The sequence below is a fragment of the Myotis myotis genome, unplaced genomic scaffold (assembly GCF_014108235.1).
Source record: "Myotis myotis isolate mMyoMyo1 unplaced genomic scaffold, mMyoMyo1.p scaffold_m19_p_3, whole genome shotgun sequence".
NCBI classification, from domain to species: Eukaryota; Metazoa; Chordata; class Mammalia; order Chiroptera; family Vespertilionidae; genus Myotis; species Myotis myotis.
Window position 1 is genome coordinate 213,411,578 of NW_023416335.1, and position 17,041 is coordinate 213,428,618.

At 65.4% G+C, this 17,041-nt stretch overlaps 1 protein-coding gene across 2 annotated transcripts in view; it reads left to right on the forward strand.

The window, feature by feature from the left end:
* TAFA5 (TAFA chemokine like family member 5) overlaps nucleotides 1-16,689 on the forward strand; it is an 88,312-nt gene extending 71,623 nt beyond the window's left edge. For both annotated transcript variants that reach the window (XM_036301641.1, XM_036301642.1), the window contains exons 3-4: nucleotides 8,419-8,546; nucleotides 15,203-16,689. In XM_036301641.1, the coding sequence (XP_036157534.1) occupies nucleotides 8,419-8,546; nucleotides 15,203-15,211 (137 nt within the window). In that variant the 3' untranslated portion in view covers nucleotides 15,212-16,689. The remainder of the gene's footprint in view (nucleotides 1-8,418; nucleotides 8,547-15,202) is intronic.
* Nucleotides 16,690-17,041: the final 352 nt, after the last annotated feature.

Below are 17,041 nucleotides of genomic sequence, written 5' to 3' on the forward strand. Positions count from 1 at the left end.
TGCTTTCCCTGTTGGCAGGTGACACCACTCCCCCTTTTACATGTACCTTTAAAATTAGCGTTAGCTTTGAAGTGCGTGCGGCAGGGGGTCGGGACGGTAGAGGGAACCAGTGTGAAGGAGAGAATGGAAACCTGGTTTTCACACCCAAAGGAAAGTGCTATTCGCTTTCTTGAAAGTACTTTCCCTGGAAAGATCAGGAAGCAACAATAAACCAGACACCGGGAGGCTGCAGACGTGGCTGGGAGTGGCCGAGCGTTCCCTTGGAGCAGCCCCGGGGTCTGCGCCGTCTGAGAGGTGGGGACCGCTGCCTGGAGGGGGTGCCGTCGGCTCTCGGCTGGGTATAGAGCCACAGCTCCGGCCCCTTCTCCAGCCGTGAAGGCAGGGCTTCCCGCGGCTCATCACAGCCCCGGCCACGTGTCCTGACGCCAGGGTGCCGGCCAGCCCCTGGGCCATGACCTCTGAGGGTCCCGCCTCCCATCCCCCCAGGAGCCCTCCCCAACTTGCCTTTGAACGTGGGGTTCAGAGCCATTGGGGGCTGCATCGGGCGGTGTGGGTGCTCCCTGGGCGATGGGAACGGAACGCTCAGGTTCAGCTCGTGCCGTGAGCGCCCCTTAGACGCGTTTTCTCGGCGGGGGACGGAGCCTCGACGCCCAGGCGTGTGGGGGTGTGGAACTGTCCTGAAGGCCGGAGCTGGTGGCACGGGTGCTCCGGGCTGAGCTTGGGGCAGAGCCAGCCCCCAAGGCCGACGGCGCCCTGTCCAGAGGTGTCCTCGCTTGGGTCTTGGACGGGGCCTCAGCCGAGTCCCTCTCTCCGCGTGTCCTTCTCCGCAGCCTCCTCTGAACTTCCCACGGCTCCGGCTTCGGCCCCTTGAAGCCTTTGGTGCGGCTTTTACATCAGCCGCGTCCCTGCGACCGGCTCTGAGGACAGAGCCTCTTTGAAGTGCGCTGACCAGTGTCTGCTGCTTCCTCTGCTTCCTCTGCCGCCCGCTTCCCTTTGCGCCTCTTGGCAGCACCCCCCTCCCCCCCCCCCCCCGTTTCTGCCTCTTTCCAAACCAGAGAACTGGGTTAGAGAGCAGGTGGGTAGCTGGGGCCTAGGCGCGGGCAGCAGGCTGTGTCCGAGGTCGGAGGCCCCGCGCCCGGCTCTGTGGCAGGACGGCAGCTGGGAGCCCTCCTGCCAGGTAGCAGGTGGGGAAGCGGGCCCATCATGCCCCTGAGGGAGGCACTGCCGTCCGTCCGTCCATCCGCTCCGGCGTCCTGGTCTGTGTGCAGGGAAGACGGGCCAAGCGAGGACTGAGTTCGGGCTCCAGTGACCCCCCCCTGGAGCCTGAGTCCCCCGGGTGTGCCCCCGCCCCGCACGCCTGCCGGCCAGCCCTGGGCAGTTTGTTTGTTTATTGTCATTTTTAACAAATTAACTTATTTTTAATTTTTTTTGTTAATCCTCACCCGAGTTTATTTTCCCATTGATTTTTAGGGAGAGTGGAAGAGAGAGGGAAAGACAGAGAGAGAAATTCTACGTGAGAGAAACACATAGATTGGTTGCCTCCTGCACGTGCCCCGACCAGGGCCTTGGCTGGGAGCAGCCAGCAACCAAGGGACGTGCCCTGCACTGGAATCGAACCCGGGACCCTTTGGTCTGCAGGCCGATGCTCTGTTCTCTGAGGAACATGTCCTCCAGAATGAGGCCCAGAAGTCAGGATTTTAAAAAGATCCCAGGTGATTCTGCTGTGCAGCCGAGGCGAGAGCCCTGGTTCAGCCTCGTGTTCCTGGCTTGACGGGAGCTACTGCAGCAGGCGCTCTGCTGGGCGCGGTGGGCGTGGCAGGGCTGGCCCGTCCCCTGCGGCGGCCTTCGTGCCCAGAGCCTCTGGGGCAGCTTGGCACCCGCTCAGCGCACTTTGGGGCCCTGGCCTTCTCTGCCGCCGCGTCCCCGGCTGCTGTGACCCAGGACGGAAGTCCAGTGGCACCAGGGCGTGCGTGGCATCCGTGCCCCTCCTTGCCCCGCACCCGGGGAGGACGCCCCAGGGCAGCACACGCGCCTGCTCCGCCCGCCTCACGCCCCAGAGCTGGCCGGTGGGTCAGGCAGGGCTCCAGGACCTGGGCCGGCTCCGCCTGCTTCTGGAGGGAGCTTGGGGGTGACCTTCCCAGGTCGTCCGTCCTCGGAATGCGACACCGTCCCCACAGAGGGGGGTGGGGGAGCTTTATTGACTGAATCACAGTCTGCAAACGGCACTCCTGTCCGGCATCGACGTTGGGCTGATCCATATTAATGCAATTAGGTGCATCACCGCCCACCCGCAGTGACCTGCTGCAAGGTGGTGGCAGGACCACAGCCCGGGAGGGGCGGGGCCCGGGGAGGAGGGGCGGGGCCCAGGGAGGAGGGGCTTCCTGGCGGTGCTCCCTGTGGCTGACCTTCCAGACCTGGCGCTGGGCCCCAGCTTCCCGAAGCTCCATGAGTTTCCATCCAAGAGCCTGATGTTGGAAACGCCCTTCCCCACAAGGGGATTGTGGGGTGCGAGCTAGTGGCCAGCCTCGTGCACCAGCTGGGCTGCAGACCCCAAAGCCCTCAGTCACCTCCTGTCCCCCAGGGCGCCGCCCCCACCCCGCCCCCACCCCGCCCCCACCCGGAAATACGAGGGCGCCCCACAGAGCCCCTCCTCAGGAGAAGGGCTGCAGGAGGCCCCCTGCGCTGTCCCTGAGCGTGGCCTGGGGGAGGGACAGGCTGCAGGCCGGGCCTGGGAGTGGACGCGGCTCTCCTGGGCACGGGGCCTCGGACGGGCAGGCAGAGCCCTGAGCTGCCCCGAGTGCCCTGGTGGAGGCTGGTGATGGAGGGACCTGTTCCAGGCACCTGCTGGCAGGACCCCTCTCCCTAGACCAGTGGTCGGCAAACTGCGGCTCTCGAGCCACATGCGACTCTTTGGCCCCTTGAGTGTGGCTCTTCCTAAGCCTTGGGAGTACCCTAATTAAGTTAATAACAATGTACCTACCTATATGGTTTAAGTTTAAAAAATTTGGCTCTCAGAAGAAATCTCAATCGTTGTCCTGTTGCTATTTGGCTGTTGACTGATGAGTTTGCCGACCACTGGTCTAGACAGTCACCACTCATGACCCCAGAGACTGACCCCCAGCACAGTCCTGTGGCCACGGCACCGGGAGGGGACTTCCTCCAGGGCGGAGGGGTGTCCCTGTCTGAGTGGAGGAGGGGGTGTCTGTCCTCCCCACAGAGTCGTGGCCTTCCTGGGGCCCCCACAGGGCTGAGCGCCCCCACACCCCCGCACGGAGCCCGGGGCCCCCAGGAGGGGACCCTTCCCTCCCCTCCCCTCGCGGACGTGACACAGCGGCCGCCTCGCTCTTCTCCCGCTTAAGCAGCTTCTGTCAATTTGTGGAAATTGGCCCAAGACAAATGACTGGAGTGGTTTCTCCCCGCTCCGGCGTTCCTTCCTCCTAATGAAGGGAGGAGGCAGGTAGCGCGGAGCCTGTTTTCCTTTCTCTCCGTCTCAGCTGATTGCCGCCGAGCCCCTCGCTGCGCTGCCCTCTGATGAGCACCCACCCCGGCCTCCCCGGCCCGCGAGCCGGGGGACCGTTCCCGCGCTAATGAATCACCCTCATCAGAGGGCCGTCCTGGAAATTAATCCGCTCTCCTGTAACTATTTAAAGGAAAAATAATTATCGGGACTGTTCTCACTCAATTATGCTGCCGAGAAGTTGTAGGAAGAAGATTCAGTCTCATTTGAAGGCGTAATCTGGGTTTTGCAGATTTTTCTTTTCCAAAATGATGAAAGGGCTCAGCGTGCGGGGCGGGGGAGGGGGGGGACAGGCCCCTCTTCCTCCTGTCTCAGGGTCTGGGGGGAGGAGCGGACGGCCTCCTGCAGCCAAGGCCTAGAGCCCCCAGACCCTCGGACCCTTGGGCTGCCCTGGGGGTGGGGGCCTCCCCGCTGCCTCCAAGGTGGCAGCACCCCCCGCCCGATGGCCCTGCTCCACGTCCCATGGGCACCCTCACCGGGTGGGTCCAAGCATGGATGTTTCCTGTGTGGCTCTCTGGAGCTCAGAGGGTCTCGGGGGTGGGGGGGGGGAGGGTCCTAGGTTTGTTTGCATTTTCCTGAACCCGTGACAGCCAACTCTGCAGGCGGGGCAGGCGATGGAGCCCCCCTGCACCCCCAGGGCCCCAGCGTCCGGCACCTGTCCTCACACCGTCCTGGTCCCGTCCAAGGTGCGCTCCTCTGATTCCTCCAGGTCCCCAGGGCAGCGCCTCAGGACGGCACCTGGTCCCCACATCCAGGGGCCCTCTGACCTCCTGGCCCCACCGCCTCTGTCTGAGCTGGTACCTGAGCTTCTGGAGCAAAAAGGTGGGGGGCCAGGGCCTCCTGAACCTCAAGAGGTGTCTGCAGGGGTCCTGCCTCAACCCTCACGCGGTAGATTCTTCCGGAACCCTGGGCGTGTCCCACCAGCTGCGACTCTGTGGGTCAGCATGTGTGATGTGTGTGAGCGTGTGTGCATGCGTGCGTGTGTGCGTGTGAACCTGTGTGGGATGTGCATAGGTGTATAATCGGTATGTAGCCCTGCGTATTAAGTGCCGACTGCCCCTTTTTCATGCATCGCCTGACACTCCCCCCCCCCCCCCCCCCGTCACAGCGAGATCCGGGAGGTTGGGGCCGGTCCTGTGGGCCGCCCGCCGTGGAGGCCTGGTCCTAGCTGTGCCGGGCCATGCCAGCGTCCGCCACAGCCCCGCCGCTCGGATCTGGATGACTCACTTTTCCAAGTTGTTGAGTAAAGCAGGCAGATTCCTGTGTTAATGGAAACGAAGAAACAGCTTATTCTGCAGGGAGCCCCGCAGTCTGTGAGCAGCGAGGCCTGGGCATGCGATGCACAGCTGGTCCCCGAGCGCCCGCCATCCGCGCCGCTGGGCCCGTCCATCTGTCCAGACAAGTCAGCAGCACGTGGCCACATGGCTGTCCCTGGAAGCAGGCCACCAGCTCGAGCCCAGCAAGGTCACCCCGAGGTCCAGGCCCTTAGATTTGGGGGGTGAGGGCGTCGGGAGGACCAAAGGGACAGCGGGCAGCTACACCAACCCGTGCTCCCTGCACACGCCTGCGTCCTGGTCCCCACGCCCATGCTCCCTGCACACGCCTGCGTCCTGGTCCCCACACCCCTGTTCCCTGCACACGCCTGCGTCCTGGTCCCCACACCCCTGTTCCCTGCACACGCCTGCGTCCTGGTCCCCACACCCCTGTTCCCTGCACACGCCTGCGTCCTGGTCCCCACACCCCTGTTCCCTGCACACGCCTGCATCCTGGTCCCCACACCCCTGTTCCTTGCACACACCTGCATCCTGGTCCCCACACCCCTGTTCCCTGCACACACCTGCGTCCACATCCCCACACCCGTGCTCCCTGCACACGCCTGCGTCCTGGTCCCCACGCCCGTGCTCCCTGCACACGCCTGCGTCCTGGTCCCTGGGTCTCTGCTGGGCCTCCTGCAGGGTGACTCCCGGGCACTGGAACCCCTGTGGCTGGGCCTGGGGGCCTCCTGGCCGAGGACAGGCCCTCGGAGCCCCTGCTGCCGCCCAGCATTCCGTTCAGTGTGCAGCCTGGCCCCCGTGGAGGCCCCTTGGTCAGCCCCTCCCGACAGGCCCCGTGGGCAGGCAGCCCGGTCCTCGCCTCGGCCATGTGAACCCGGTCTGAGGGAGGGGACCCCACACTGACCTCAATGGTTTTATTGTCATGTTGCAAGAATATAGCAAACTCCTCATTAGACTGCAAACTGGAGTAAACTGAAGCTGGTTTAAAAATTAAACACAAACACAAAAGCAAAACCAATAGAATTCAAATCGGCAGCATCAATCTCACAGGCAGATGGTGCAGCAGACACACACTCACAGGGGCTCACCACGGGGGACCTGCGGGCTCGCACAGCGAGTCCCCTGGCTGATGGGGGCCGTGGGGCAGGGGGCGCAGGACGGGGGAGGCCGGGGGGCACAGGGTGGGGGGCGCAGGATTGGGGGCGCAGGACTGGGGGGCGGGGGCGGGGGGCGCAGAGCGTGGGGTTGAAGGTGCGGTGTGAAGCGCGGTGTGAGGTGTGTGTGCAGACACCTGTTCTCCCAGGACGTCCCACCAGGCCCTGGCGCTGGGGGCTCCCATGTCTCCCCCACCACCACCCCGCGAGGCCTGTTCCTGTGGGATTGGCTGCCGCGAAGGGCCTGGCCCGTCACCGCGGAGACTGGCGAGCGGCCAGGCTGATGCCCGCGCAGGGCAGGTGCCCGACTGCTCGGAGAAAAAGGCCTTGGCAGGACCGAGCTGGCCCGGCCTCGTCATCCTGACGCAGCAACGCGGCCAGGGCGAGGCCCGTCCCCCTCGTCTCCCGGAGGGTCCTGAGGGTGAGGCCGTGGCCGGGGGCTGTGGGGGGCCAGTGGGCACCTGGCCTGGCAGACCTCCTTCAGTCTGTCCTGGTGGCCGAGTGGGGTGTGGCCGGGCCCATGGGGAGGGGCTGCCCTGGCTTTTAAGGAGCCGTCCCTGCGCCCCTCCCTCCCTCCCGCTTAGGTCACCCCGTGGCTGCCACACCTGTCCCTCACCAGCCACCGTTTGTCAAACCGGCCTTTCGGCTGATGGGCCAGAGCCTGCCTGGGCCGCTGCGTGTCCAGGACCCACAGTCCGTCGTGCCCACCGCTCCTCGGCCGTCCCCTGACCCAGTCCCAGGACCCCAGACCCGCGGGCGCGGCCGCTGCCTCCCCCTCCGCCCTCCTCCTCCCTCCGCTCCGCCCCTCGGCAGCCCCGCCCTCTGTGTCCCCCTCCTGTCCTCCTGGCGCTCATGTCATCAGCCCCGCTGCCCACAGGTGTCTGGGCGGCAGCAGCGGCTGTGTTCGGGGAGTTGGGGGCCGAGGAAGGAGCCCCTGGGCCCAGAGCCACCACAGGTCCTCACAGAGGGGGTCGCGGAGCCCAGAACGGGCCAGGTCCCCCTGGCTGGGCCCGAGCCCCTGGGGTCCTCACTAGGGACACCCGGGAAGCCCACAGGCCAGTGCCTGTGCGTGCACGCCTGCGAATGTGTGCATGTGTGTGGTGTGTGGACGTGTGCATGTGAGTGCACATGTGTGTGTAGATCAGCGGTTCTCAACCTGTGGGTCGCGACCCCTTTGGCGGTCCAACGACCCTTTCACAGGGGTCGCCTAAGACCATCCTGCATATCAGATATTTACATGACGATTCATCGCAGTAGCAACATGACAGTGATGAAGTCGCAACGAAAATAATGTTATGGTTGGGCCACCACATGAGGAGCTGTATTAAAGGGCCAGAAGGTTGAGAACCACTGGTGTAGATGCATGTGCCTGTGTGGATGTGTGTGCATGGACGTGTGTGCATGTGTGGACACGTGTGCTTGTGTGGACGCATGTGCATGTGTGAGGTGAAGAGGTTGGGGGGAGGCCAGGCTGGGCAGTCCTGGGGCTGCACTGACCCCTCAGAGGCCCAGGCTGGACTCACCTGCTCTCCCTGGGCCTGGGGACAGGCCTGGGGGACACGGCATGAAGGGCCCACGCTCCCGACCTGCCGTGGGGGCCCCTGTGGCTGTGATGCAGGGACAGGCTGTGACCGCCGTCCCGGCCTCAGCCCCTGCCCCAGGCCCTCAGCACGGCCGGCCCTTCGCGGACGCTCTGCCCCGGCCAAGAGCTGCCTGGAGCCCGGGCAGAGGAATGAAGTTGTGACGTGTGGGCATGAAAGGCCCTTTGTCCCCGGGACGTGGGGGCCCGGCGCTGCGCCTCCCGCAGCCTCCAGCAGGAAGTGGGCCGGGCAGGCGAGCCCAGCTTCCTTGGCAAACAAAAGGCGTGTGTGTGAGCGTGGCCTGTAGCGCCCTCTGCAGGCTGGCTCCGCACGCCCCGTGGTCCCTGGCTCCAAGGTCCACTGTGTTCATTTTGCAAACACGCCCACCTGCCCACTGAGTGCCAGGTTGCACGCCTGGCGATGGGTGCAGGGTACATGCACACATGTGTATGCACATGTACACGTGTGCTGTTTCATGTGCTGGTGCATGAGTGTGTGCCTGTTCGTGTGCATTTTGTGAGTTGTGCATTTCTGTGTGTGTATGTGTGCACCATGTGGCCAGGCGCCGTGGCTGAGGTAGGGGCAGGATGCAGCAGGCCGCTGAGTGCGGGCACGCCGTTGGCGCTGGGTGTGGGGCAGGTGCCTGAAGACGGGCCCGTTCTGTCCTCACTTGGACCCGGTTCCCCAGCTCCTCTCGGACCCCATCCCTGCTTCTCCCTGCGGGCTCAGTGTGGGGCCGTGCTGTGTGTGCGTGACCGAACTTGGAGCTGAAACACCACCCGGCAGCTGGTGGCATCACCGCCAGGCTGATCCGTCCCTGAGGCCCTGCGGAGTCGGGTGCGGGGTGCGTCCATGTCTGGGCAGCAGGGCTGACAGCTCTCCTCTCCCCGCAGCGCGGATCATCAAGACGAAGCAGTGGTGTGACATGCGGCCCTGCCTGGAGGGCGAAGGCTGCGACCTGCTCATCAACCGCTCCGGCTGGACCTGCACGCAGCCCGGCGGGCGCATCAAGACCACCACGGTGCGTAGGGGCGCCGGCGTCCTGGGGGCCCTGGCGGGGGAGCGGGCTCGGCTGTGCAGCACACCTGGGGGGTGCCTCTCTCATCACTGATGTTTCTATGTCTCTCCCTCTCCCTTCCTCTCTGAAGTCAATTTTAAAAAAATGTCAGCGTATCGGTGTCCAGACCGGTGCCCTTTCTGGAGACCCGCGTGGTCCGTCCGGCGGGAGGCGCAGGGACAGAGCGTGGGCCGCGGGCCCTGGCGTCAGGCGGGTGTCCAGCTCGGCCTTCTCCCCGGCTCCGCTGGGGGCCTCGGTCTGGAGACAGCGTCCCCCCAGGGCCGAGGCCTCTGTGCAGGAGGCGGAGGCGCAGTGGGTGGTGGGGACCGACGGTGGCCGCCACGGCAACGACACGGGCCTGCGCCCGGCTCCTTTCCTGCAGGAACGGCGAGCAGCCGATCGCTTCTCGGTTCCGACCGCAGTCCGCCCGGTGCTCCTCCCGTCGTTGCTATCGTCACGGCGGTGCCGGCCGCGTGTTAGTGGTTCTGCGTGTGAACAGCAACGCGCCGGCCACGGCAGCAGCAGCATCGCGAGCTGTGACTTCCCTCATTTTCTCGGCAGAAAGGAGCTCAGATACAACAGTAAAGACGTGGTTTGCCCAGCCCCGTCCTTTCTGGGGGCACTTTGGGCCGATTTCCTAAGAGGAGGCATCACCGCGCGGCTGTTCTGGGATGCGCTGCGCCCGTCTCGCTTCGCCTTAAAGCAGCGTTTCTGTGTCGCTTTATACAAAAACGAGAAAGGCTGCCACGGAGGAAGCGCCCAGCCGAGGAGCCCGTCCCAGTGGGGTGGGGTGGGGTGTCCCTGAGGCCAGAGAGGTCAGGGGTGCACAAGGGCTTGCCGTGCCCCTCCCCTCCCCCACCATTCCTCACCGCACCCCTGCCCTCTCCCCCACCCCTTCCCCACCCATCTCTGCCCTCTCCCCCCACCCCTTTCCCACCACACCCCTCCCTCCTCCCCCCACCCCCACACCCCTGCTTGGCTCCACACTGGACGCTGGGATGCAGGGTGGACCCTCCTGGCCCCGAGAGCTCAGGGAGCAGCCGCACCCCCGGGACACCCTGCAGGGCTGCTGTTTGGTGGCCGAGGGGCCGGGCCTGCACGATGGGTCCAGTAGTTAGACTGTAGGGGCCGTCCTGGCTGGTTTGGCTCAACGGATAGAGCCTCGGCCTGTGGACTGAAGGGTCCCAGGTTCCGTTCCCTGAAAGGTGGACTCCTCAGTGTGCGCATGCCTTTAAACAACCTTATTTCTAAACGAGAAAGAGTGAAAGTCATCTCAGCCACGAAGAAGCCACCCTAAGAAACGAGGAGAAAGAGGCCGTGCAGAGAAAGACGCGTTCGTGGCCTTGGAGAGGCCTGGGGTCGATGGCTGCGCCTGGCGGGACTGTCAGGATGCGCTCGCGCCGCCGTCACGTGTGGTGACTGTGTGAGCTGGACAATGAATCTCCCGGAAGACGGGCCAGCAGCCGCACGGGGTCTCGGATCACCCAGGGGTGCACTGCGCCCCAGTGTATTGAATGTGGGGGAGGGCTCCCACAAGCAACCAAAGAGGAGAGACGTGTTCCCCGCGTTCGCCAGCGGAAGGCCCGGCGGGAGCCGGCGGGAGCCGGCGGGAGCCGGCGGGAGCCGGTGGGAGCCGGAAACGCACTGTGCGGGCGACTCTCCCAGAACCTGGGACGCTGCCCAGGTCCTTTGGGGCGAGTGAAGCCGATGCCAGAGGCGCCCCCAAAGGTCGACAAGGTCACGGCAAGGTCACCTCATTCAGCACAGCGCCCTTGAGGCCCCGCGGACCCCGCATTGTTTGGGGGTTGCTGATCAATGTGGGGGACCCCGCCCCTGGAATGTGCACTCCCCGGGGCGGAGGCGATGGGTCCTGTGCCGTCTGAACCTGCACAGAATCACAGCCCGCTGCGTCCTGCTGCCCTTTAAGGACGGAACACGCCACCACGCTGTGGATTTATGTGGGAGATGGAAGCGCATTTTAATATTTCAGAGTCAGGAGCGGGACCGACCCCACCCGGAGATGAATAAAAAATGCGTCCTCACCCAGGAGAGGCGCAGAGTCACAGGCGACACCCGTCTCCCTGCTCAGAAAAACAGCAGCATCGAGCACAGCGGACCTGCCGCCAGCCTAGGGAGATGGCGGGGCCTCGGGGACCAGGTGCCCCCCTCAGGCCTGAGCCCACAGGGCGGGGAGCCAGGCCCCGCCCCCGCCCTGCGACCAGGTGTCATCCCTGCGCCCGCTCCGGGGAGATCTGGCAAAGGCACCCGCGTGCGGATTTGGTGCGAGGAAACAGGATCGTTACTGCGTGCAGATGAGGCAGGCAGGTGCCTCCCGGGCCCTGGAGAATCCGCTGAAACGCCTTGAAAACTAATTACAGTTTATTACAGGAGACCCGCCAGGAATAGAGAAGAGCCTCCGCTTGCGTTCAGCGGCACGGTGCATGCATACAGACAAGCGGTGGCCCAGACCAGAGTCGGCCAACCACAGCCCAGCGGCCACATCGGCCCCCACCGGTTTTTGTAAATAAAGTTTTACTGGGACTCGGCCCTGTGTTCACGCACGTCTTCGAAGGACGCGTTCGCGCTGCAGTACCAAGCAGAGTCGTTGCGGGAGAGACTTGATGGCCGGCAAAGCTGCCGCTATATCCCTCCTGGCCCTTTCGCACCTGTCTGCCCACCTGGACGGGGTTAACCAGGGTCAGCAGCCCCGCCCCGGGGCGTGGGGTCGGCGGCCGGGAAGTGCCAGGTGGGAGGTGAGCAGGTGAACTCCCAGCGGCCTTCGGAGCGCCCAGCGGGTGCTCTGGGCAGGCCTCCCGGCTTATGAAAGTGAAAGTAAGTGGAGCCAGCAGGAGCAGAGGGGCTCTGAGCAGCAGCACAGCGTACGGACCGCCTCTGGCGGCGGGAGAGGCTGGGGCCCCGGGGGTAAGGGGAGACCCTTAGAGGGGAGGAGACCCTTAGAGGACGCGACCAGGTAGAAGGGAAGCCGGCCCAGGCTCGGCCCAGGAGAGGGCGGGCTCGGTGCTGCCCTGGCGGAGCCCCGGCCGCCCGCTGTCACCTCCGGGTCCCTGTGGCATCGATGGCCTGTGAGCTCGGGACAGGCGTCCGCTGGGGCCGGGGGGCCGGGGAGCTGCAGCGAGGAGTGATGAGCCGCCGGCGGTGCTGCTGGGAGCCCAGCCAGGGGACACAGAGGACGCGCCTGTCAACACGCTGTCTGGCGAGCCGGGTGGTTCCAGAAGCCAGCGAGATTTCCGGGGGCGGGCGCAGCCCCACGGCAGAGCTGATGGTGACCTGGCTGGGCTGAGAGGCGTGAGGACGCTACCTGTCTCCCCTGGGGTCAGCACAGGGCGGAACTGCAGGGAGAGTGAACCCCGAGGGGCCTCAGGGCTGGGCCAGCGGGACACGGCCGCCCTGGGCTGGATCCCCTGAGACTGAGCCTGGGCCCCGCCACCCAGACCCGCCTGCAGAGGAGACAGAACCTGAGGCACCCGTGGGGGTCGGGGCTCAGGAGCCTGGCTGAGGTGCAGGGTCCCCCTGCCTGCTGGGTGCTGACTGAGGGGGTCAGGGCTCAGGAGCCTGGCTGAGGTGCAGGGCCCCCCCGCCTGCTGGGTGCTGACTGAGGGGGTCAGGGCTCAGATGCCTGGCTGAGATGCAGGGTCCCCCGCCTGCTGGGTGCTGACTGAGGGGGTCGGGGGTCAGGAGCCTGGCCCAGGTGCAGGGTCCCCCCGCCTGCTGGAGCTGGGTGAAGGGTGCCCTCCCTGCACAGGTGGGTCTGGAGGACCCTCTGTGACAGGGCAGGTGGTTGTCACCTCAAAGCACTGAGAGAACAGAAACGGGGCATGACCTCAGGGTCGCCCGGCGTCTCCGGGCCAGGCTGGGAGGGGCTTGTCCTGGTTGAAGGGAGCGGGGACCTTCCCTGAACCCACACGTTAAACTTGGAGGTGACTCAGCAGAGCACACATCCTGAGGGTGCGAGTCGCAGGCTGCGACCCCCAGGCCACGTCACCCGCCCGGCCCAGGTGGACGTCCCAGCCCACAGGCCCCTGCCCCACCCGTGGCCCTGTCCCAGGTGCAGCCCCACGGGGCGAGGGTCGCCCTCTCCTCCCTGCAGGAAGGGGACAGGAAGCCACAGCGTCCGCACAGGGCCCCCGCGGTGAGGCCCCCTGGGTGCCACCCCCGGGGGCGGGCATCAGGGCACAGCCTCCGGCTCAGCCCCTGCAGGGAGCGGCGGCCCCCATACCCTTCCTGGGCCCTGATGGGTGAGGAAGCCGCACCGTCCCAGGACCGACCTGCAAAGCGCGGGCGGCTCACGGGCCCCGGCACCGGGCAGGCCCCTCAGACACGGTTCTGTATTTAAAACGCATGAACGCACCTCACTGCCCAGGCCGTGCAGGTGGTGCGCACCGTTTTCTGTGCTGCTAACAGCGCTGAACACTCAGCCACTAAAACGGCTCCCAGGCTCGGCAGGGCACTTGCGGGGCCATGGCCATGGGGCGGGCCCTCTGCTCAGGGCCTCACAGGTGGGGGTGGGGGGCAGGGGGGTGCTGGTGTCCCCAGGAGGCTCTAGGAGGCCAGTTATGGGGATGCCAGCACAGCATGGCCCACGTCACACCGCGGGCAGCCAGGCGGGCCCTGCCCTGCCCCCGCTCACAGGCCGCGGCTCAGGGACGCCTTTGCTGTGATTCGCGGACTGTTCCGGCGCCTCCTTTAACTGAGGGCTCGGAGCAGCCTCGCCCGTGCCAGGTGGGGGATCCTAGTGTTGGGGACCCAGCCCCAGGCGCCAACGATGCTTTGCTTCCTGCCCCGGAGAGGAAGCCGCGTGGCCGTCACCCAGGCGCCAGCCCTCCCCAGAGTCCTCGCGGGGCCCAGCCTGGCCCAGAGGCTTCCAGCTCCTCCTGGGAGTCAGGCTCAGACGGCAGCTCAGAGCAGAGAGGAAGCGAGCCGTGGTGAGGGCAGAGAGTCGTTTTATTCCTTTTCTAAATACATTTTTATTGATTTCAGGGAGGAAGGGAGAGGCAGAGAGAAGCATCGATGATGAGAGAGAATCCTGGGTCGGCTGCCTCCCGCACGCCCCCCGCTGGGGATCGAGTCTGCAACCCGGGCCTGTGCCCCCACCGGGAATTGGACCGTGGCCTCCTGGTTCAGTGATGGCGAGCCTTCTGAGCTCGGCGTGCCAGCATTTGGAAAACCCTAACTTCACTCTGGTGCCGGGTCACATATAGATATTTTTTGATCTTTGCAACCAGAGTAAAACAAAGACGTATAGTTTTGATATTTATTTTATATATTTAAATGCCATTTAACGAAGAAAAATCAACCAAAAAAGTGAGTTCGCGTGTCACCTCTCACACGCGTGTCGAAGGTTCGCCATCCCTGGCCTAGTTCATAGGTTGACGCCCAACCACTGAGCCACACTGGCTGGGGCAGAAAAATAATGTTTCCACATTAGATTCAAGACGCGATTTTTCCTAGAGTAGCGAAGTTACTTACTAAACAATAAATATGTTTACAGCCATCAGCCTGCGTCCAATAATGAGACTCCAGTCTGGTTCTCTCTGCAGCATCTGAATAGCCCTGGTACTGCCCACGCCCCCGCCACCACCACCCCCCCGCCTCCTCCCTCCCCCCATCCCCCCCCACCCCCCCTCCCCCTGCCTCAAGGGCTGCGTGGTCAGTGCTACCCACACTCACCCGGAGCCCGGGTAGCACCTTCTGCTGCCCCGGACGCTGGCCTCCAGGTGCCGCGTCCGCACAGCTGGCGGAGGGCAGCGTGGTTCCTGCTAAGCCAGGTGCGCCCGAGGCGACACCCTGGAGCGCGGCCCAGGTTCGCGGAGGCCAATAAGGAAACGCGCGGGCAGCCCGGCCGGCTGGGAGGAAGCTGGGAGGACCCCACCGGCCGACGGTCCCAGCCCCGCCTCTGGGACAGGAGCCCGGAGCGTCGCCGGGCCTGGGTCAGGGCGGTGTGACGCCTCCGTGGCCGTGTCCACGTGGCCCCGTGAGGAGGGCCGGCAGCTCAGGCAAAGTGTTAAATAAGTGTGACCTGGGACAGAGATGTCACCCGTGGCTTTTCTGTGTCTGTCCTTCTGACGGTGGTATTTCCGCTGCCCCAGAGCCCTGACCTGGGACACACGTTCCCCCCTGGCAGCCGCTCGCTGGACTCTGAGATCCGGGGTGGCTGGGGGTGCTGGGGCCTCATGGACCAGGGACCTGCATGCCCCCCACTCCCCGGCTCTGGGGCCACCCAGGGGCTCCGCGGGTCCACGCGCAGGCACCCACCGCTATTCTCTGTGCAACGAGGCAGCGCCTGCTGTGTACGGGGCACGGCCGGGGACACCCCTAGAGACACCCGCGGAGGGACCCAGACCCCCAACCCCGGCCGGTCGTGCCCTGTCGTCACCGTCCACGAGGCATCCCACCAGGACACGAGGGGGCGGGGGCTGCTGAGAGCTGGTGTCCACCCCCGGCACTCAGGCCTCTGTCCAGTGTCCGTCCTGGGGGTCAGCGGGCAGCGGCTGCGGGGCTGTCCCTGCCGGGCGGCCTTGGGGGTGTCTCCTGGGCTCCGTTGCTCCCGACAGGGACCTGTGGTGTCCGGAGGCCTGACCACTCTCTTCTCTCCTCCTCAGGTCTCCTGACAAACGCAGGCCCCGCAGGGCCCGGAGGGGCTGGGCTCCCTGGAGAGGCCGCTGGGCCGGGGCCCTCCTGCCGCGACGCCCTCTCTGCCGTCGGCCGCCCTCCGTTCTCCGCAGCCCGACCGGACGGACGGCCGCGTCCCGGGCCTTCTGAGCTGAGCCTGTCCGGCTGCACGAGGAGTCCCGCCTGGGACGCAGTGGGGGTGGCCCGCGTCCCCCCGAGCCTGGCCTCGCCTGCCTTCCCTGGCCAGACCCTGGCTGTGCCCCCGGAAGAGGAGGAAGAGCAGGAGGAGGAGGAGGAGGAGGAGGAGCCGGAGGGGCTGCAGCCCAGAGACCGACAGCCGGTCGGCAGGACTGACTCTTGGGCGCCGCAGGGGCCTCTCGGCGCCCAGACTGTCCGAGTCGCTTTTATTTTCTTACCCTTCAGTATACTCGATAGACCAAAGAGCAAATCTATTTTAACGCGGACTCGCCCCCACGCCCAGGCCCGGGCCCCACGGGCACGGGCACAGACATGCTGGCGGCCCCGGCCCCGCGCAGAGGGCGGCCCCGGCCGAGACCCCCGCCCCACGAACACTGCGGGGCGCCCTGAGCCCCCGCACCGCGGGGAGGATGCCGGCTGCCCCGCGGGACGGCCCGTCCCCACGCGGGGACACGGCCGCGGGCCGCCCCCCACGCCACACGGACTGACCTACTAAACCCGTTTTAACCACGTCGCCCGCCTCGTCGCTCCATTTCCGACCGATCGCGGGAGGCTCGGTCTTCGCCGCGCGCATGCTGCGTCTCCTGGGACTGCCGTCTCATCGATGCACCATTTAGCTCCAGAAAGCAATGAAAGGAAACTGAAGTAACCCTTGTTTGAAAGAGATCATTAAATGTATTTTGCAAAGCCTAAAGTTATATATTTAACAGTTTTTATATGTTGTATATTTGTAGGAAATCCTATTTAACCATGAATGTGGCAGCCCTGGGCGCGGGACCTGGGCGGGTGGGCCTGAGGGTTCCGGGGGGGCGTGGCGGGAGCTCCGGGTCGGGGGCAGCGAGCTGAGGGCCAGGGCGTGACCACGCGGGAGGGCGGTGCGCGTGGGTGCACGTGGGGGGGCCCCGGCTCGGCGCCGGCTGGCTTCCGTGTCCCTCCCGCCGGCCTGTCTCAGGGACCGCCGATGGACCATCCTCCGTCTCCCCCGTTCTGGGGAGCAGTGCCCCTTTTTCTTCCCCATCACAGGCACAGACTCGGGGGGCAGCGTGCGCCCCCTCCGGCTGCCCCTCAGTCCTGGCTCGTGGCAGAGGTCGGGGCGAGGCGCACGGCAGGCGTCGGTCCCCCAGGCCCTCCCTCGGAGGGTTCCCCTGCCCCGACGGGACGGGACGGGCTGGTTTGCCACTGAGCCCTTTCTTTGGTTAATCCCGACCCGAGGATATTTCCCCGTTGATTTTAGAGAGAGTGGAAGAGAGAGGGAGAGAGAGAAACGTCGATGTGAGAGGAACACATCGATGGGCTGCCTCCTGCAAGCGCCCGACCAGGGCCCGGTCCAGGAGGAGCCTGCAACTGAGGTACGTGCCCTCGACCGGAATGGAACCCGGGACCCTTGGGTCCGCAGTCCGGCGCTCTACCCACTGAGCCACACCGGCCAGGGCAGGACGGTCCTGGCTTGCCCTCCCTCGCCCTCCTCGCCAGGCCCCTCCATTTCCCGCGTCTCTGGTGAAGTATATACTACCTACGAGCCATTAACAGGAGTATTATGCTAGGTCTATGCTACTAAAAGTTAAAAAAACACACAACTATATAGCAACCGTTCCCGCCCCCGTAGACTCCAGATAGGACAGGAAATCGCG